General features: G+C 49.4%; 1 protein-coding gene across 1 annotated transcript; it reads left to right on the top strand.

Moving 5' to 3' along the window:
- The first annotated feature begins 8,821 nt into the window (after positions 1–8,821).
- MRGPRD (MAS related GPR family member D) lies at positions 8,822–9,859 on the top strand. The gene has a single exon (XM_026003940.1). It carries the CDS (start codon positions 8,822–8,824, stop codon positions 9,857–9,859), a length of 1,038 nt encoding a protein of 345 aa, XP_025859725.1.
- The last annotated feature ends 7,635 nt before the right edge of the window (positions 9,860–17,494 follow it).

Here is a 17,494-nt window from a genome sequence, read left to right as displayed (position 1 = left end):
ATGAGCATCTGCATCTGCCATGCACTGTTCTAGGCACGGAAGGTATAAGAACATGAGAATTCCTGCCTTCTGGAAGCTCGTGCCTTCTTGGGTGGCTAGTCTGTCTCTGGGCCTGAGGCCTCATGTTTCCAGCCCATTCTCAGGCTATGTGTTACCTCCTGGAGGTAAGACGTCCACCATGGCCCTGGCTCAGCGAGCGCAGAATAAGAGCCTGGGATAGTCTGAGCCATTCCTCTAAAATCGGGATGGCTATGTCCCTGGGAACATCCGTGAGCACAATGGAGCCTCTCTGTCCTGAGTCACCTGTTATTGACATAGGGCATTGGTGATAGTTTCAGCAGCTGAGCTCCCCATCTCTCCTCTCTTCACTCATATTTCTTTCCAAAGCTGAGGCCCAGGGTCTCCCACACCTACCTCTCCTTTGCCTCCAGGGTCAGGCAGGGAGTATTAGCATGACAGCTCCAGGCCTCAACCACCAGTCACCCAACGTGTGCAGGACCCCAAGCCGCTGTCAGGTCCCCGGGGGTTGCCTGGCATGCCAAGCTACATAGCTGGGAGGTCAGCCTCTATCCTGCCCCAAGAGAGGGCTCAGCTTTATGGGGATTCTTCACTTATCAGGCAGGAAAGTGGGTTCAGCCAATGTGGGGAAAAGATCCCCATTCAGGGCTGAAATGATCTCCTCCCTCTTGTCTTCTGTGGTGTATACAAGGAGTTGAGAGAGGCCCGAAGAAATTCCGTGAATTTCAGTGAGGACTTGGACACTCAGAGGGGTCATTTAAACCACACAGTTCCCCAGCTAATAAGCAACAAAAATCAGACTTGAAATGTGGTCCTGGGGATCCCTGGGTGGCGCAGCGGTTTGGCGCCTGCCTTTGGCCCAGGGCGCGATCCTGGAGACCCGGGATCGAATCCCACATCAGGCTCCCGGTGCATGGAGCCTGCTTCTCCCTCTGCCTGTGTCTCTGCCTTTCTCTCTCTCTCTGTGACTATCATAAATAAATAAAAAATTTAAAAAAAAAATTAAAAAAAAAAATGAAATGTGGTCCTGGACCCCAGGCCTATGTTCCTTCCTGCTTGGGCAGGTCCATTAGCCAAGTGGCTCTCCATGCAGATGAGTGGGTAGACATAATGGCCTCTCTCTCAGCCCACAAGGGCCCCTCTTCCCTGCATGGCCCAGCATTAACTCTGAGATGATGGGGCCTGCTAATGCTCTGAGGTCTCCTCGGCTGTTCCCAGGTGGCCTTCAGGAAGGGAGGCATTGCCAAGATGGCACAGGAGAGGGGTGGACCCTACCCCCACGGCTCCTCATAGCCCCCCAGCTTGTGCTCATTTCCCTGAAGGCATGTCCCACCCTGGACTGGGAGTCAGGGAGGCCACGCCTGTCCAGACCCATTAGCCCCCAGCCAGCTGGTCTGGAGGCCTTCCAGTGGGTGGGGCGGGCGCCTTCCTGCACTTATGCCTGAAGCTCCCCTTCCAGCATCTCAAAGAAAGCAGAGTGAGGGTTCTTGGGGCATCCCTGGAACAGGACTCCTACTCGGCTGGGGTTGGGGAGCAGCCAAGGATAACTCTGAGCGGCCCTGCAGATCCAGAAGCAGGGCCGGGTCAGGAACAGGTCAAGGGCCTGGGCCAAGTGCAGGTGCTTCCAGGAGCCAGAACCAAGCACCGGAAGCTGGCCACCCTTTCCTGAAGGACTGAGAACCACATCGGGAGCAGGTGAGAGCCTCAGCTTTTTACTCTGTGGGTGGAGGAGAACATGGTGGCAACGGGCGATGCCTTGCAAATAGCCAGGGGCAAGAGTCCTGGTTCTGTCAGGGGCACCTGGATGGCTGGAACAAGTGCGTCGACCTCTCCAAACTGGCGTCTTCCAAATACAACGGACTAATGAAGCCTAGCTCACCATTTAAAGTGGTGACAAGTTCATATCACTCCCAGGGAACCAGCCACACGGAGAGCCCCCATCAGTGGTGACAGCCAAGGCCAGGACAGAGGGGGGCAGGCAAGTGTCAGGTGAGCACAAGTTAAGAAGACACATAGTTCGTTTTGGGAAAAGCAGCTCATGAGGATCACGAGGTAATAGACTTTCATTAATATAAAAACATTATATGGAAATGTTCAGGAAAGGAACCCTCAAGGGTGTAATCACACAGTGAGACGCAGAGTGAAGGCAAAACCTAGTTCCTCTTCACTGTGCAGGTCTTTTATTTATTTTTTTAAATATTTTTTTAATTATTTATTTATTTATTTATGATAGTCACAGAGAGAGAGAGAGAGAGAGAGACATAGACACAGGCAGATGGAGAAGCAGGCTCCATGCACTGGGAGCCCGACATGGGATTCGATCCCAGATCTCCAGGATCGCGCCCTGGGCCAAAGGCAGGTGCTAAACCGCTGCGCCACCCAGGGATTCCCTCACTGTGCAGGTCTTGTAAAATAAGACCGTTTTGGGATCCCTGGGTGGCTCAGCTGTTTAGCACCTGCCTTTGGCCCAGGGCGCGATCCTGGAGATCTGGGATCGAATCCCATGTCGGGCTCCCAGTGCATGGAGCCTGCTTCTCCCTCTGCCTGTGTCTCTGCCTCTCTCTCCTTCTCTGTGTCTATCGTGAATAAATAAATCTTAAAAAAAAAAAAATAAGACCATTTTACCACCTCGTCCAGATAACTTTGTTCATGTTTAAAGTACAAGGAGAGGGACGCCTGGGTGGCTCAGCGGTTGAGCATCTGCCTTTGGCTCAGGGCGTGATCCCAGGTCTGGGGATCAAGTCCCACATCAGGCTCCCTGCAAGAAGCCTGCTTCTCTATCTATGTCTCTCTCTCTCTCTCTCTCTCTCGAATGAATAATTAATAAGTAAATCTTAAAAAAAAGAAAATAAAAAGTACAAGGAGAAACACTATTAGCGGGAAATGATCCCTTCCTCTAAGTCTTCAGTTGGGTAAATAAAAATTCAAAAAAGCTTCAGAGGACAGGAATACTAAAGCTAACTCAACAGATACTATATCTTAAACTATCACCAACGGCAGGTCGTCACTGAGGCTTTGCTACGTGCAGAGATCGGGTCAGCAGCCGGGAGGACACAGAGAGGCACAAGCCAGATGCAGGGCTGCCCCCGGCGCTCACCAGCCCAGTGACACACCCAAGAGCTTGGGGACAAGCCCATCAGAGGGAAGGCAGCAGTGCGGAGGAAGAGTGACCTGGAGCTCCAGTGTCTGGTCTCTGGAGGACACTAATCTTATTGGATCAAGCCCCACCCTCTGGATTTCATTTAACCTTAATTATCTCTGACATCCAGGCTTGGAGCTTCAATGGATGGTTTGAGGGAGACACAATTTGGTCAATAGAAGCCAACATGAGGTCCTCTCTCACTTTGACCCCCCAAATCCCTCCTCTCTTTCCTCAATCCCAATATCTGACCCTTTCTTTCTTTGCAGGAAAGGAGGAGCCTTCCTGCCTGGGGTCACACCCAGCGGGTTCCCTAATTCTCCCCTGGGTGATGCCCAGCTCCCAGCCACCTGCCCATCCTACCGCCACTGCCCCCAGGACCCCCCCTGTAGCCGTGGCCTCAACTGCGCCCTCAGTTCTCCCTTTGCTTAGTGGCTCCAGACCACATGCCAGGGGCAGTGAGAGCCTTCCCAACACTACTGCTCAAACCTCAGCCTCCTGGTCCCACTTCTCTGCCTTCCCCACCCACCTGCCCATTACAACAAACCCCTTCAAAAGGTCACCCACACTCCCCAAGTCCACAGCCGCCTCCTCAATGTGTCTGGGGTCCCTGCAGCTGGAGCCGCCCCACCGATACCACCATCCCCTCCCACCCTGCACACTCTGCCTTCTGTGAGCGTTTTCTACACAAGCTCCTATCCAGCAGCTGTCACGACCTCTGTGAGTTAGCCACACCTGAAGCTTCATACTCTTGCTTGTCGATGGTCTCCCCTCAGAGCAGCATCCCTTGGGGGGAGTGGCAAGCCATGCCTGGCAGCCCAGGCCCCAGAACAGCACTGGCCTGGTCGGCCCTCCGTCCCTGTCGATGGGCTATCTAGAGACCACTGGGAAGAAGCCCAGGTGCTCTGAGGGCCCCTGTCCAGGTCCCTGGATCCCTGACCAGAGCAGGGGGTGGGAGGGGAGCTCTGCATGCACCCAGAGGTAGGGTCGGGCATGGGACAGGGGGTGGCAATGTGCAGCAGGTACAGGCCCATGTCTTCCCTCTCTGAGAGTGGGGCCCGGACACTCCTTACTTAGCACGGGGTTGTGTGGCCTCTCCCTTGCTCAGCCCAGCAGTGGGCAGGGACGGATCGCTTGCATCCTGCTGCTGGGGAGGGGCCAGGGGTCCCCCTGCAGGGACCTCAGTGGGTCCACCTGGCCTCTACCAGGGCCTCTTCAAGCCCCACCTGCCCTTTGGGTCCCCACATTGCTATATACCCCTCTGGGGGGTAAAGGATAATTGTATGTATTGTTATATTTCCTCCCCTGGACTGTGAATTCTGTGAGAATCAGCTTTGTCTGTAGTGGCCATTGCCATACATGTATTGTGTGCATGTACACGTATATACATGTATGTGCATATTGTGTATGTATGTACCTGGGCCATGTGTGTGTGCATATGTGCTGTGTTTATGTATGTATCTGTACTATCTATACATGTATCTGTGCTGTGTGTATACATATTATGTACATGTGTGTGCATATAGATGTACATGTGCTATTGTATATCCATATGTGTTACATACATATAGCACTATACACGTATACATTTGATAGATATTATTTAAATTTCTGTGAAACCTGAGGGAGGGACCCCTGACTATAATGACAAGGCACCTATGGAGGTTGGTAACTGTGTGTCATGGTACCACCCACACTCCCATTGTGGATACAAAGAAATACAGGAGAAAACATAATCCCTCTGCCTGAGACTGTGGAAAGTGTGTGAGCAGAGTCAGCATTGACTTGAGTAGCGAAAGCCCCAAATTTGCAGCACTCACAGATATAGAGTCTGAATTTACAAGTACTTGCATGATGCCAAATCTCCAAGCCATGAGCCCCAACACAAACCTTTTCCTGGACCAGTGAAATCCTGTGAATCCCCGACAGAAGCCAGTGCCAAATGTCTGATAGTGAATCTAAGTATTAAAAAAGAAGAGGGCCATGACATAAAAGATACACTTGACCGGGATAATAGGATCATCTTGGGTTTGTACCTACTTAACAAAGTTTCAAAAAGAATGAAGAGAAAAATGACAAAACTTATTTGTAGCAGATAAAAATATTTGTAGTGTTATGAATTTATGAAAATTTAAATTTAAAATATTTTAAGTGGCTTTCGATTTTTAAATATTTAGGGGTGAGCAACAATGAAGATACTACATACCAAAGCTCATGAAACATCTAAAGAAATAACTAGGAGTACATCTATAGCCCTAAATACCCGTTAGAGAAAGAACATTTGAAAATTACCTAAGCATTCAACACAAGAAGCTGAAAAAACAATCACAAAGTAAATCCAAAAAAGTGGAAGAAGTAAAAGCATCAATTAAGAAAATCAGAAGCAATGAAGTAATAGAGATGATTTAAAAAAAAAAAAAAAAGCAGTTCTTGAAAAAGCTGCTGGCAAACTGATTTTTTAAAAAATGACTGAATGCACAAATTTTAAATGACAGATGAAATTGGGGTTAAAAATAATAAGAAAATACTGTGTAGAGTATTTAGAGTATTATACCAATAAATGTAAAACCAGAAAGCATGAATAATTTTCCAGAAAAATAATATTCCCTACTCTAACTCAAGAAGAGATTCAAAATCTAAATAAACCTAAACCAGTAAATAAATCACAGTTGTAATTGCTTTTTACAAAGCTATGCATGTCCACTAATGCTCACATAAAAATTACCAGACCAGATGGCTTTACCTTCTGCCAAATCTTCAAAGAAAGATAATCCTTACATGATACAAATTGTTCTAGAGGGTAGAGAAAAAAGGCAAGCTCTCCAAGTCATTTTATGAAACAAGTATATAACCTTACAGCTTTGAAATAAAAAACAGACAAGGAGAGTAACAGAGGGGAAAATTATGGGCCAATTTCACTTATGAACATGGGTGAAAATTTTCTGAACAAAATCAGGACACCCAAGGGTGTCCAGAGCAAACTAGAAACAGTCTAACCTAAAAATGTAAGGACGGATAAACACCAGAAAACTTACCACTATAATATCCACCACATAAATAGACAAAGGGAGGAAAAAAGAAAGTGATTAAGTGGGTGCAGAAAAAAAATTGTGACAAATTCCATCATTTATGATAAACACTCTCAGACAACGAGGAAGGGAACTTTTCTCACCTTGATACCAGAAAATACCACAAACTCTGAGTGACGAACACATCTGATAGAGAAACTTCAAGATTAGGGAGGAGATAAGTATGCCTGATTCTGACTATTGCTCAGCAGAGTACTAGATGTTCTGGGCTATGCTATAAGACATGAAAAAGAAATTAGAGGCATGAGCATAGCCGCACAGGAAATCAAGAGAGTCAACAGAAAAACTGATAGGTATGGTACAACAAATCAGGACACTCGCCTGATTAATAAAAATGACAAAAATCAACAGTGTTCCTCCACACCAACAATGATGAAGAGGAAAATGTAATAGAGGCTTTTCTGTCTCTAGCCACAAGGAAGGAACTGGTGCTGGACCAGCCCTCCCGTTGTAAATAACCAGAACACTGGAGAAAATAAGACACAACTGTGTTCAGATATCAGACAAGAGGCCCCCAGGACTGTGAACTCTGAGGAGAAATATAAGAGGTGAGCCCTGTGATCACCCCGGCTTTCTGCCTGGAGGTGCTCTCTGAACAGTGGCACCAAAATGGGGAAAGCCAGGCGGAACTCGGTGGTCTCCCTAAAGGATGAAACTTCATGAAAAGGGCAAGGGACAGGTACTGAGTGGCTGTCAGCCACACAATGCCCAGAGCTCACACAAAACCATAATATATATATTTTGTTTTTAAGATTTTATTTATTTATTCATGACAGAGAGAGAGAGAGAGAGAGAGAGAGAGAGATACAGGCAGAGGGAGAAGCAGGCTCCATGCAGGGGGCCCGACGCGGGACTCGATCCAGGGTCTCCAGGATCACACCCCAGGCTGAAGGCGGTGCTAAACTGCTCGGCCACCAGGGCTGCCCCCATATATATTTTTTAAACACACACGCATAGAAAGTGTGTAGGAATGGAGAAACCCAGATCATAAAGTTATAAAAGAGTCCTGTGTGTGTAAACAGGAACTTGATAAGTCAACAGGGAAAAGACAGGCTGTCTGGGAGACAGTTTTGGGAAAACTAGCTAATGTGGAGGAAAAATTAAGCTGTATCCTGTCTTTAACCCACACAAAAATAGTTCCAGCTGGATTCAAGAACAAATTCTGGAAGGAAAAAAGTATAAAAGTAACAGAGGAAAATACAAGGGGATTTCCTTTTCACCCAGGAACGTGAAATGACTTATGACTCAAAAGCTGCAACACTTTGGGGTGAACACGTATGGGAGTTGATTATATCAAAATCAAGCACGTCAGCACACTCAAGCTCACAACAGAGTAAGCTACCATACTGAAGAGAGCTCTCAGAGAATGACACCTGCAGGGTCTAAACCCAGCAAGGATTGAGAAGCCTGCAAATCAAGAGGGAAAGGAAAGGCATCCCAACTGAAAAATGGGCAACCGCTGTTGAGCTGGTGGTTCAGGTTACATGGCCGGTAAAGGAACTGATTCTCAAGCTCGCTGTCATCAGTGAAATGCAAGTTCACACATCAGCAAAATCCACTCTGTGGCCATCAGGTTAGCAAAAATTAGGATAGCACATGGCAGCAATTATTGGTGAGGGAAAGAGGAAACAGGACCCTTCCTGTCCCACGGTGGAAGTGAGCCCTGGTGCAGCCATCCAGGGAGGGAAGCAGACAATAGTGAAGCTAAGCCTCTGGCCCAGCCATCCACTCCCGGAACATCCCAGAAAAATCCTGAGCTGAATCCAATAGGTTCAGGCATGAGGATGTTGGACACAGCATTTCTACCATCCTGGGACTGAAGAAGCAGATAGGTAAGATGAGGCTAATGTACACTGTAAAATTTAAACCGAAACACAACTTTTCCATACAGTCACCTATAAATATCCTTAAAACAACAACAACAACATAGTGTTGAGTGAAGAAAAGTAGCATAAATTCTAAATCACAATGATATTTCTGTAAATTAAAAAACTTATGGGCACCCACCTTTTTTGGAAAGATGGCTGGAGGTCCAAGGACACATGTTAGACAGGTTAGGACAAGAGGGCAGCAGGGCTGGGATGGGGATGAAGATGGAAACACACACACAACAGTTTAATGTGGTTTTAAATGACCTGATGTTCATTGTGCGCTGCAAAGTGAGGAGTGTAATCAAACATAATTGCTCCCACGGTGCCAATTTCATAGGATTTGAGCTGTATAGGGGAAGTTGATGAAATGAATAGATGTACAGAAAGCCTTTGCTAAAAGTCAACACTTCTTCATGATTAAAACAAATAAACTCAAAACACAAGAGAACCCCTTAACTTGACGAAGCACATCTAAAACAATTTCAGGTATGTCATGGTGGGGGTGGTAGAGTCAGCAGGGAACCAGTGGGAGCCAGTGGGAGTCAGGGGAGTGGGCAACAGGTCAAGCCTCCTGGTTGTGGTTTCTTGCAAACAGAACCCTGGTGAGAGCCCTGAAGCAGGAAAGTTGGGGTGCACGGCTTCCAGAATTCCCCTGAGGCCCAAGCAACACAGAATCTCACACTGGTCCATCTACCTTCCACAGGATGAGCCAGACTCTGAACGGCAGCCAGATCCTGAAGTCCACCCCATATAGCCCCATGCTGGATGCCCCATACAGCCCCACGAGGGAAGTCCTACGTGGCGTTGCGGTGGGCAGAGAATACCGCCCCACTTTGGACTCCTCAGACAGCCCCAAGGCTCAAGTGGTGCTGAGCATCCTGGCCATGTTCACCTGCGTGTGCGGCATTATGGGTAACAGCCTGGTGATCTGGCTGCTGACCTGCCAGATGCAGAGGACCCCCTTCTGCACGTACATCCTCCACCTGGCCGTGGCTGACCTCCTCTTCCTCCTCTGCACGGCCATCACCATCTGTCTAGAAGACAGCCTGCTGGCCTATGAGGTGATGCAGAGAATGAAGTACTTTGCCTACACAGTGAGCCTGGGCCTGCTGACGGCCATCAGCACGCAGCGCTGTCTGTCTGTCCTCTTCCCCATCTGGTACAAGTGTCACCAGCCCCAGCACCTGTCAGCCGTGGTGTGTGCCGTGCTCTGGGCCGTGTTCCTGCTGATGAACATGCTGGCCTCGTTCTTCTGCAGCAAGTTCTGGCATTTCAAGAATGAGCAGTGCTTCATAGTGGACTCCACCTTCAGCACCCTCATTATGGGGGTCTTCACCCCAGTGATGACCGCATCCAGCATGACCCTCTTCGTGCTGGTGCGGAGGAGCTCACGGCAGTGGCAGCGGCAGCGCCAGCCCATGCGACTGTACGTGGTCATCCTGGCCTCCGTCCTGGTGTTCCTCATCTGCGCCCTGCCCCTCGGCATCAGCTGGTTCCTCTTCTACTGGCTGCACCTGTCCCTGGAGCTGAAGTCTCTGTTCCACCACATCGCGACCTTCTCCTCAGCCGTGAGCAGCAGTGCCAATCCCATCATCTACTTCGTGGTGGGCAGCCGGGGCCGCCGGGGCCTGCAGGAGCCCCTGGGGGCCGTGCTGCAAAGGGCGTTGAGGGAGGAGCCGGAGCTGGAAGGGAGGGAGACGCCCTCCACGGGCACCAGCACCAGCACCGAGGTGGGGGCCTGAGAGCCACTGGGCCCGTGGATCTGCATGCCTGCCCCGCTCAGGGCCTGTCTGGCCTGCTGTTGACAGCCCCAAAGACTCGCTTCTTGCCCTGCCTGCCGGGGCCCCCTTCTTCTATGCCAAAGCCCCCACGGCACGGTGTGTCCTGGTTCTCATAATGGGACTCAGCTGGGAAGATGACATTCAGTTTGTCCGTTCGCACGTACGGACAGAGGGCACACATTCGCTTTGAGGCCTGGCCTGCTGAAAGCTGCTTCTCTTCAGAGTCCCTGCAGCTGGGTAGCAGCACCCACCTGACCGAGACAGCAGCTTCTCCCAGCCTCTCTCTCTCCCTACAACTACATCTTTGTACAGGAGGCAGGGTATGGTTCCTGTGACATCATGGCCTGATGCTGGTCCTTGGGCATGTGCTGGTGGCATCAGCCTTCCCCCAGGTGTCCTGCCGATCCCCTCGTGACTGCAGTCTTTGGCTAGCCAACTGTGTCCATCACCGGCCATGAGCCCGGAGACTGCCTCGTCCTCCACGTGGCCCAGGCCATCACTCCACCCTGGTCTTTGCCTTCGGGTCGCCTTGCACCACCATGCCTGGCGACCAGAGTCGGTCTGCTTGCTTTCCTCTGGGAGGCCGCGCTGAGACAGGAGAAGCCTCTGCCTGGCCTCACTGGAAATGCACAACCAGCCTTGATGGAGCTGTGCCCTCGAGGCGGGGGCAGCCTGGAGGCTGCTCTGTCCCAGAGGCCTGTGTGGCTGCACAGATCGAGGTCTTCCTCGACGTGGTGGAAACACTTCTCCCCCCTAGGGCCAATGCCTAACAAGGGAAGATTTGGGACACATGTCAGCACACCTTGCTCCCCGCACCTCTCTTTTCTTGCCACCGTCTCCTGGGCCCAGAACAAGGAGTAGACACTTCTTTTCCTTTTCCTGCCGTGCAGTATCCAGCCTTGTGGTTACCCCGTGGCAGCAAATCTCCTGCATCCGTGCTGTGGGAGGCAACAGAGTCCCCAGAGTGAGGTACTTGTGTGTCTAGGCCTAGGACCCTCTGGCCTGGCTCCCCCTTGGCATTCACCGACCTGAGACCGAAGGAGCAGGTGAGCATGGAGCACTCTGTTTCCTGCGTCACCTGCTTTCCCACCTAGAGCCAGCACGCCAGATTTATGTGCCCCAAGGAGGCCTGTGGGGTGGGGGTCCTTCATCAGTCACTCCAGGCATCTAATGAGCACCCACTACCTACACTGGTCTTGCATGCCATAAGCACTTAATAAGTGCTCATTTGGGGGTGCCTGGGTGGCTCAGTCAGCTAAGTGTCTTCAGCTAGGGTTATGGTCCCACATTGGGCTCCCTGCTCAGCAGAGAGCCTGCTTCTCCCTCTCTCTCTGTCTGCTGCTCCTCCTGTGTACTTGCTCTCTCTGTCAAATAAATAAATAAATAAATAAATACAATCTTTAAAAACCAGTAAGTGCTCATTTGGCTAATAAGAATAAGCAACATTGGGGATCCCTGGGTGGCTCAGTGGCTTAGCGCCTGCCTCAGCCCACGGTGTGGTCCTGGAGTCCCGGATCGAGTCCCACGTTGGGCTCCCTGCATGGAGCCTGCTTCTCCCTCTGCCTGCGTCTCTGCCTCTCTCTCTCTCTCTCTCTCTCTCTCTCTCTCTCTCCCTCTCTCTCTGTCTGTCTGTGTGTGTGTGTGTTTGTGTCTCTCTTGAATAAATAAATAAAATTAAATTTAAGAAAGGAATAACCAACATCTTTACAGTGCTTTACAGCAGTGGAGCTCAGAGAAGCCAAGTTCTGCCCAGCTAGAGCACAGGACCCCATGCTTCACGGCCCTTCTCTGCCCTGGGCAGTGACAGAGTGGCTGGCATGAAGCAGATGGTTGATGATGAGGGTAACCTCGCCTCTCAGGGTAAGTGCCCTCACAGGACCCTCCCTCACATGGCGGGGGAAAGAACCTGAGAAATTGCTCAGACAGTCATGTTTTGATACAACTGTTAATATTGTACAACAATGAGGGCCACTGTCACCTTCTACCCCAACTTTTCCTCCATCCCTCTGCCTCAGGCCAGGCAACACTGGTAAGGTCACAGGAATTGGGGGGTCCAGCTAAGGAAAAGTTGAGTTGGTGGCACCTGCAGCTTAGGTCTCTTGGGGCACATTTATGTGATTTGTAGTGCATCATTAGGCCATCGTTAGCTATCCCAGTGTAGGAATGGCTTCCAGGAGCATTCCCACTGCCTGCTGCGCCAACCCAGCTAGCATAATGGGGAAAATGCAGGGCCAGGCATGTGCGGAGGTACGAGCATCACCGGCCATTTGCGGGTAGCAGCTAGCAGAGAATAAACAAGATTGGGAATGTGCAGAACCAGAAGCTCATCTGCAAGAAAGCCCTCCAATCATCAGACGCAGAAAACTGAATAGTTCTCACCCCTTAAGAATATGCTTAGTCATGCAGCGTGTGTAATCATAAAACATGCCATACCTTCTTTTTGATGGGTAATGCGCAAAATTGAAATTACGGGATCTCAGAGCTGCAGCATAAGCTACAAAAATGTCGATATGCGAAGTTGCATGTTTCATGCATCCTGGCTATGGGTGCTTTTAAATAAATCTGATCAGTGAGGAAGGACCAAGTTACCTATTTTCTCTATAGAGATTACAGAATGTGCATGAACAAGAACTCCAGGCCCCAGGCTGGGGTAAGGGAGGCGAATCTTGCCTCCATCGCATGCTAGCTGTACCATCTGGTCAATTCACTAAATCTCTCTAAGTCTTCATTTTTGCACCCTGGAAGGGACAATATTCATGCCCATCTCAAGGAGTCAAGGAGATGATCATGTTGTGTTTGACTCTGTCTGGCCCAAGCAAGGACCCAGTAGTGGTTACGATGTTTGTGCATGGACCTTTTGGAGGACTGGGGAGGCCTCCAACCCCCTTTCCAGGGAGCCCACAGACTTGCTCTTGGAGGCTTGCCTGCTCCTCATTGCAGGAAAATGTTAATCAAGGAGTCCTCACTTCCAGAGACCAAAGGGGTTCTCGGAGTCTTTCTCCCAGGTCCTCACGGCCCCAGAACATATGAGGGGCTGGCCCAGAACCCAATGGACCAGGCGTTCTCTCTGTCCCAGGACTCTGAATCTTGAGGAGTGCAACAAGACTGGAGAAGTATTTGGAAGCCACCCATTCCCACCGGGGCAACCTGACATTTCCTGGAGATCTTGTTCTGACGCCTGTTCTGTTTTGATGCCAGGTTCCCCGATCAGTGTGTTGATTGTGGAGGCTCTCCACTGTCTTTCCAGCTACTGCTCTGTTTTCACTTAGCTTGGCCACAGCGGGGCCTGCAATCATGGATGCTACCTTACACAAAAACCCTCAGAAGGAGCATTGCTGGTGGCGGAGCCTCAGGTTAGTAAACACATGGGACTGAGAACAGAAACTCAGCTGAGAGTGTGAGGCTCATAAAACTTAAGCCCCAAAACTCACTGCCGCCCAGCTCTTCCTTTGTCCCTCAAGGAAGGAGGTCTCCCAATGTGTTCACGTGGTTGTCTGGAGCTAGGATGGTGCCCCCGTGGCACCCAGGACACGAAGGAGATGGGTGTGGAGGAGAAATGTACAGGCCAGAAGCCAGTCTGTGGGAGATCCTTCCAAACAGATACGGATTCACTGTTAAGTAGAGGAAGTCATTCTCAGGGGTGTGCACACGCAGCAACCAACTAGATAGATGTCATCAGAGCAAAAGCTGCCTGCAAGGTCGCCAGTGACTTCAAGGTTCTCAGTGGATATGGGTTCCCTCTTTGAGCTTACCCTGTAAGTGGAATATTTTAAGGCACACACCAGCTCGGCTTCTCCTTTTAAAGATCTGAGCAGGGGGGCACTTGGGTGGCTCAGTGGTTGAGCATCTGCTTTGGGTTCAGGGCACGATCCTGGGATCCTGGGATCGAGTCCCCCATCATGCTTCTCCCTCTGCCTATGTCTCTGCCTCTTTCTGTGTGTCTCTCATAAATAAATAAAATCTTCAAAAGATAAAAATAAAGAGCTGAGCAGAAGGCAACAGGCTCTCCTCACAAAGCCTTTCAAATCCTGCACTTTGGGAGTGGTGACATTCCCAATACTCCAAAATACATTTTGGAATTGGAAGAAAAACATGGATTGCAAATGAAAAAGAAAAGGTTTTTCAAATTTGGAGATGTATTTTGGAAGATTTCCCCCCAAATAGTGAGAAATTATAAACTTCTGACTTAAATGAAGGGGATCTCGTTTGCTTACCTTTAATTTTGTTTATTTATGAACAAGTAAGAGAAAGTTCAGATTGAAATCAGTGGACTATGAGACAGAAGGGATAAAGATAAATATTGAAGTCAACAGCCATTGGTTCGAAAATGAGAACTGAATTTAACCAAAAGTAATTCAAGAAGAAGAGATCATTGTGGGGACGACTGGGTGGCTCAGTCGGTGAAGCACCTGCCTTCAGCTCAGGTCAGGATCCTGGGGTCCTGGGATGGAGCCACATCGGGCTCCCTGCTCAGCTGGGGAGCCTGCTTCTCCCTCTCCATCTGCCCTTCCCCCTTCTGGTGCTCCCTCTCTCTCTCTAATAAATAAAATCTTTAAGGAAAAAAAAGAGGAAGAGATCATTGTGGAATAGAAATTCATCAAGAGGAAGAGGTCCTTGTGGAAGAGAAGAAACCAAGAGCCTGTGGGTTTCTGATAATCCAGTTAATGAGGGATGCATCCCATAACACTGGGAAATATTTACATCTTGTGCTGATTTGACATCAGTGAAGGCAGCTTAACATCATAAGTCACCACTGCAGCAAGGACAGTGACAAATGGATGGACGAACGTCATCCATTTGAAGACTATTTCAGATAAATCGATGTACAAGAAAACTGGACGTGCCCTGAAACCTTACTATCCAGGCATGAAAAACAGGATAAAGATCTTCCCAGAGTTGATAACCATCCTAAAAATGTCTAGGACATTACCAAGAATGTGTTGTGAAGCTAAGAAATATCTTTTAAACTATTAACAATACAAGACAATTTTTGACCAACCATGCTTTAAAAAAGATTGAATTATTTCTTGGTTCTCTTTATGGAAAATATTCAAAACTGTTGACATATGAAAAAGCTATCAAAGAGTGTGCAACAAAAATGGTAGAAAATGAAAGAAAAATATTGCAGGTATTTTCCTGTATTTTGCATTGCTTGCGTTATTTGTCACTTAAAAAAAAAATCTACAATTTGCTGCAATTTCTGGTCCCGTTCTAGATAAATATTCATCATGGTATCTAACTTTGTATGATTTTGTATTCTTTTTCTTAAGAAGCATCCTCCTCTTGTTAATAAGCTTTGGTCTCCACGGAATTTGTCCTTGGATGGAAGACAGAAGAATTTCCAAACTCCAGGATGGTCAGCAGGACTCATGTGAGTGACCACAGAGCTACTGCCACAGACACCCACGAGGACCAGAGGGCAGGGGGCTGCTGTTGACAGCCCAGGATACCTCACACGAACAGAATGACAATTCAAATCTCTAATCTCTTGTCCTGAGATAAGGACTGAAATTCAAGGACTCTATGCCAGTGTGGGAAGAAACCTTTTTTTTTTTTTTGGTAGCCTGGAGGCTGAGAGTGATTTCGGGGGGCGGGGGGCGAACCTCACAGTACATTCTGCAATTTGCTGAATTAGAACATCTGTTGAGGGGTGCCTGGGTGGCTCAGTCGGTTATGCATCTGCCTTCAGCTCAGGTCATGATCTCAGGGTGCTGGGATTGAGTCCCATGTGGGGCTCCCTGCTGAGCGGGGAGCCTGCTTCTCCCTCTCCCTCTTCCTGCCGCTCCCCCTGCCAGGGCTCGCTCGCACTCTCTGTCTCTCTCTTTCTGTCAAATAAGTAAATAAAATCCTTAAAAAGAAATTGAACATCTGTTGAATTCACAACTTCACAGGTCTGTTGCTCGTTCAACAAGCACCAACAAGCGCTTACTGTGAGCCAGGCATTGCTCACAAGAGGCTGCACATTTGACCGTAGAAAACGAGGTATCAAGAGGGTTCCAAAAGCCAAAGGGCTGGTCCTGACCCTGAAAAGCCAAACTTTGTGAAACCAATGCCCATGGGCTTCTCCTGCCAACGCTGTGGCGAGCTGCCCCTGCTCCGAGGAAGCTCTGTTACAGGAAACTGTAATCCCCCTGCTCCTCCTACACAGTCACCTCTGCCTGGGATCAATCAGCTCCCCACCTGAGCCAGGGTGGGTGGAGACAAAAGCAGGAATTCAGTTCTATTTGTCAACATCGGCATGATTTGTATGGGGATGGGTTTTGGGGAGCGCTTAACAAAGGAGGGTGCAAAGTTACTTAAGACCCAGTGGAATGTGTCCCTAGGCCTGTGTCTATAGGAAGTGGACAACCCCCCACATCCGCACCGGAGGCTGCCTGTGGTCCTGAGGCTGGGGGGCCTCCAACACCACCCTGACACTCACCCAGGCCAGGGGCCCAGATGACAGACGGCCCTCAGCTTGATGTAGGTGGAAGGGCCCAGAAGACCCCATAAAAAGGGAATCTAGAGCCCCACCCTCCGTCTGCTCTCCCAGCCTGCTCTCCAGGCTGCCAGTAACTCAGCGGTTCCCTGACAGGCTTTTATTTTTATTTTTATTTTTTTTTAGAATACAAGGCTGAACTCCCTCAGCCTTTTTTTTTTTTAATTTTTTTTTAATTTTTATTTATGATAGTCAGAGAGAGAGAGGCAGAGACACAGGCAGAGGGAGAAGCAGGCTCCATGCACCGGGAGCCCGACGTGGGATTTGATCCCGGGTCTCCAGGATCGTGCCCTGGGCCAAAGGCAGGCACCAAACCGCTGCGCCACCCAGGGATCCCCCCCTTGACAGGCTTTTAAACAGTGTCTTTCTGTTTCTTTCTTTCTCCATAAGTCAGATGGGGTTGATTATGACTATCTCAAGCCCAGAACCTCAACAGGCTCTTCTGCTTGTCTTCCAAGAAACTGTGTAAGTAAAGATACTTAAGGCTGCGTGAACAAAACCGAAGCTGAACTGGATAAAGGGAAAAGGAATTTAGTGGCTCTTGGAAAAACCTGAAAAAAACATGGCTTCAGGCACGGGTGGATCCAGGTGTCCTCAGGACCTTGATACCAACTGTGAACCTGACTCTCCTCCCGCTCTCCCCCCTACTGGCCTAACAGGTTTCACTTCTCAGACTTCCATTCTGCCTGTTCCCTACCAGGAGGAGAGGCCCTCCCCCCAGTGGAAAGTGTTTCCATCAAACTACCAGGGCTGCCTCTCATCGGATAAATTAGATTCTGGCCTTCCTGCAATAGAGTCATGCGCCTCCTCCCAAACCAATCCAGTAGCCGAAGAGATGGGATATGCTGACTGTCCCAGTCGGGAGAGAGCTACGCCAGCTGTGCGCCGGAATTCCCCACTAAGAAACACCTGCAGCTCTCGTCTTGGTGACAGCACACCGCTCCTGGCCACCCAGGCCTGGGATGTGATGTGCTGCCAGCTCCCTTAAAAGTGGGGTTGCCTCGTGGAGGAAGCACATTCCATCAACTCCTTGGATTCAAAGCAAAGCCAAGTCTCGGCCCTGGGACTGACACTGCAGAGTGAAGCCCCTCCTCTCCCCTCCCCGGCTCCCCAGCTCC

The sequence above is a fragment of the Vulpes vulpes genome, chromosome 5 (assembly GCF_048418805.1).
Source record: "Vulpes vulpes isolate BD-2025 chromosome 5, VulVul3, whole genome shotgun sequence".
Taxonomy (NCBI): Eukaryota; Metazoa; Chordata; class Mammalia; order Carnivora; family Canidae; genus Vulpes; species Vulpes vulpes.
The sequence above is the reverse complement of the archived record's forward strand: the minus strand, read 5'-3'. Positions and strand labels throughout refer to the sequence as shown.

What these genes read in the sequence shown, in the direction of transcription:
- MRGPRD (XM_026003940.1), top strand. Translation starts at nt 8,822, where the DNA reads ATGAGCCAGACTCTGAACGGCAGCCAGATCCTGAAGTCCACCCCATAT.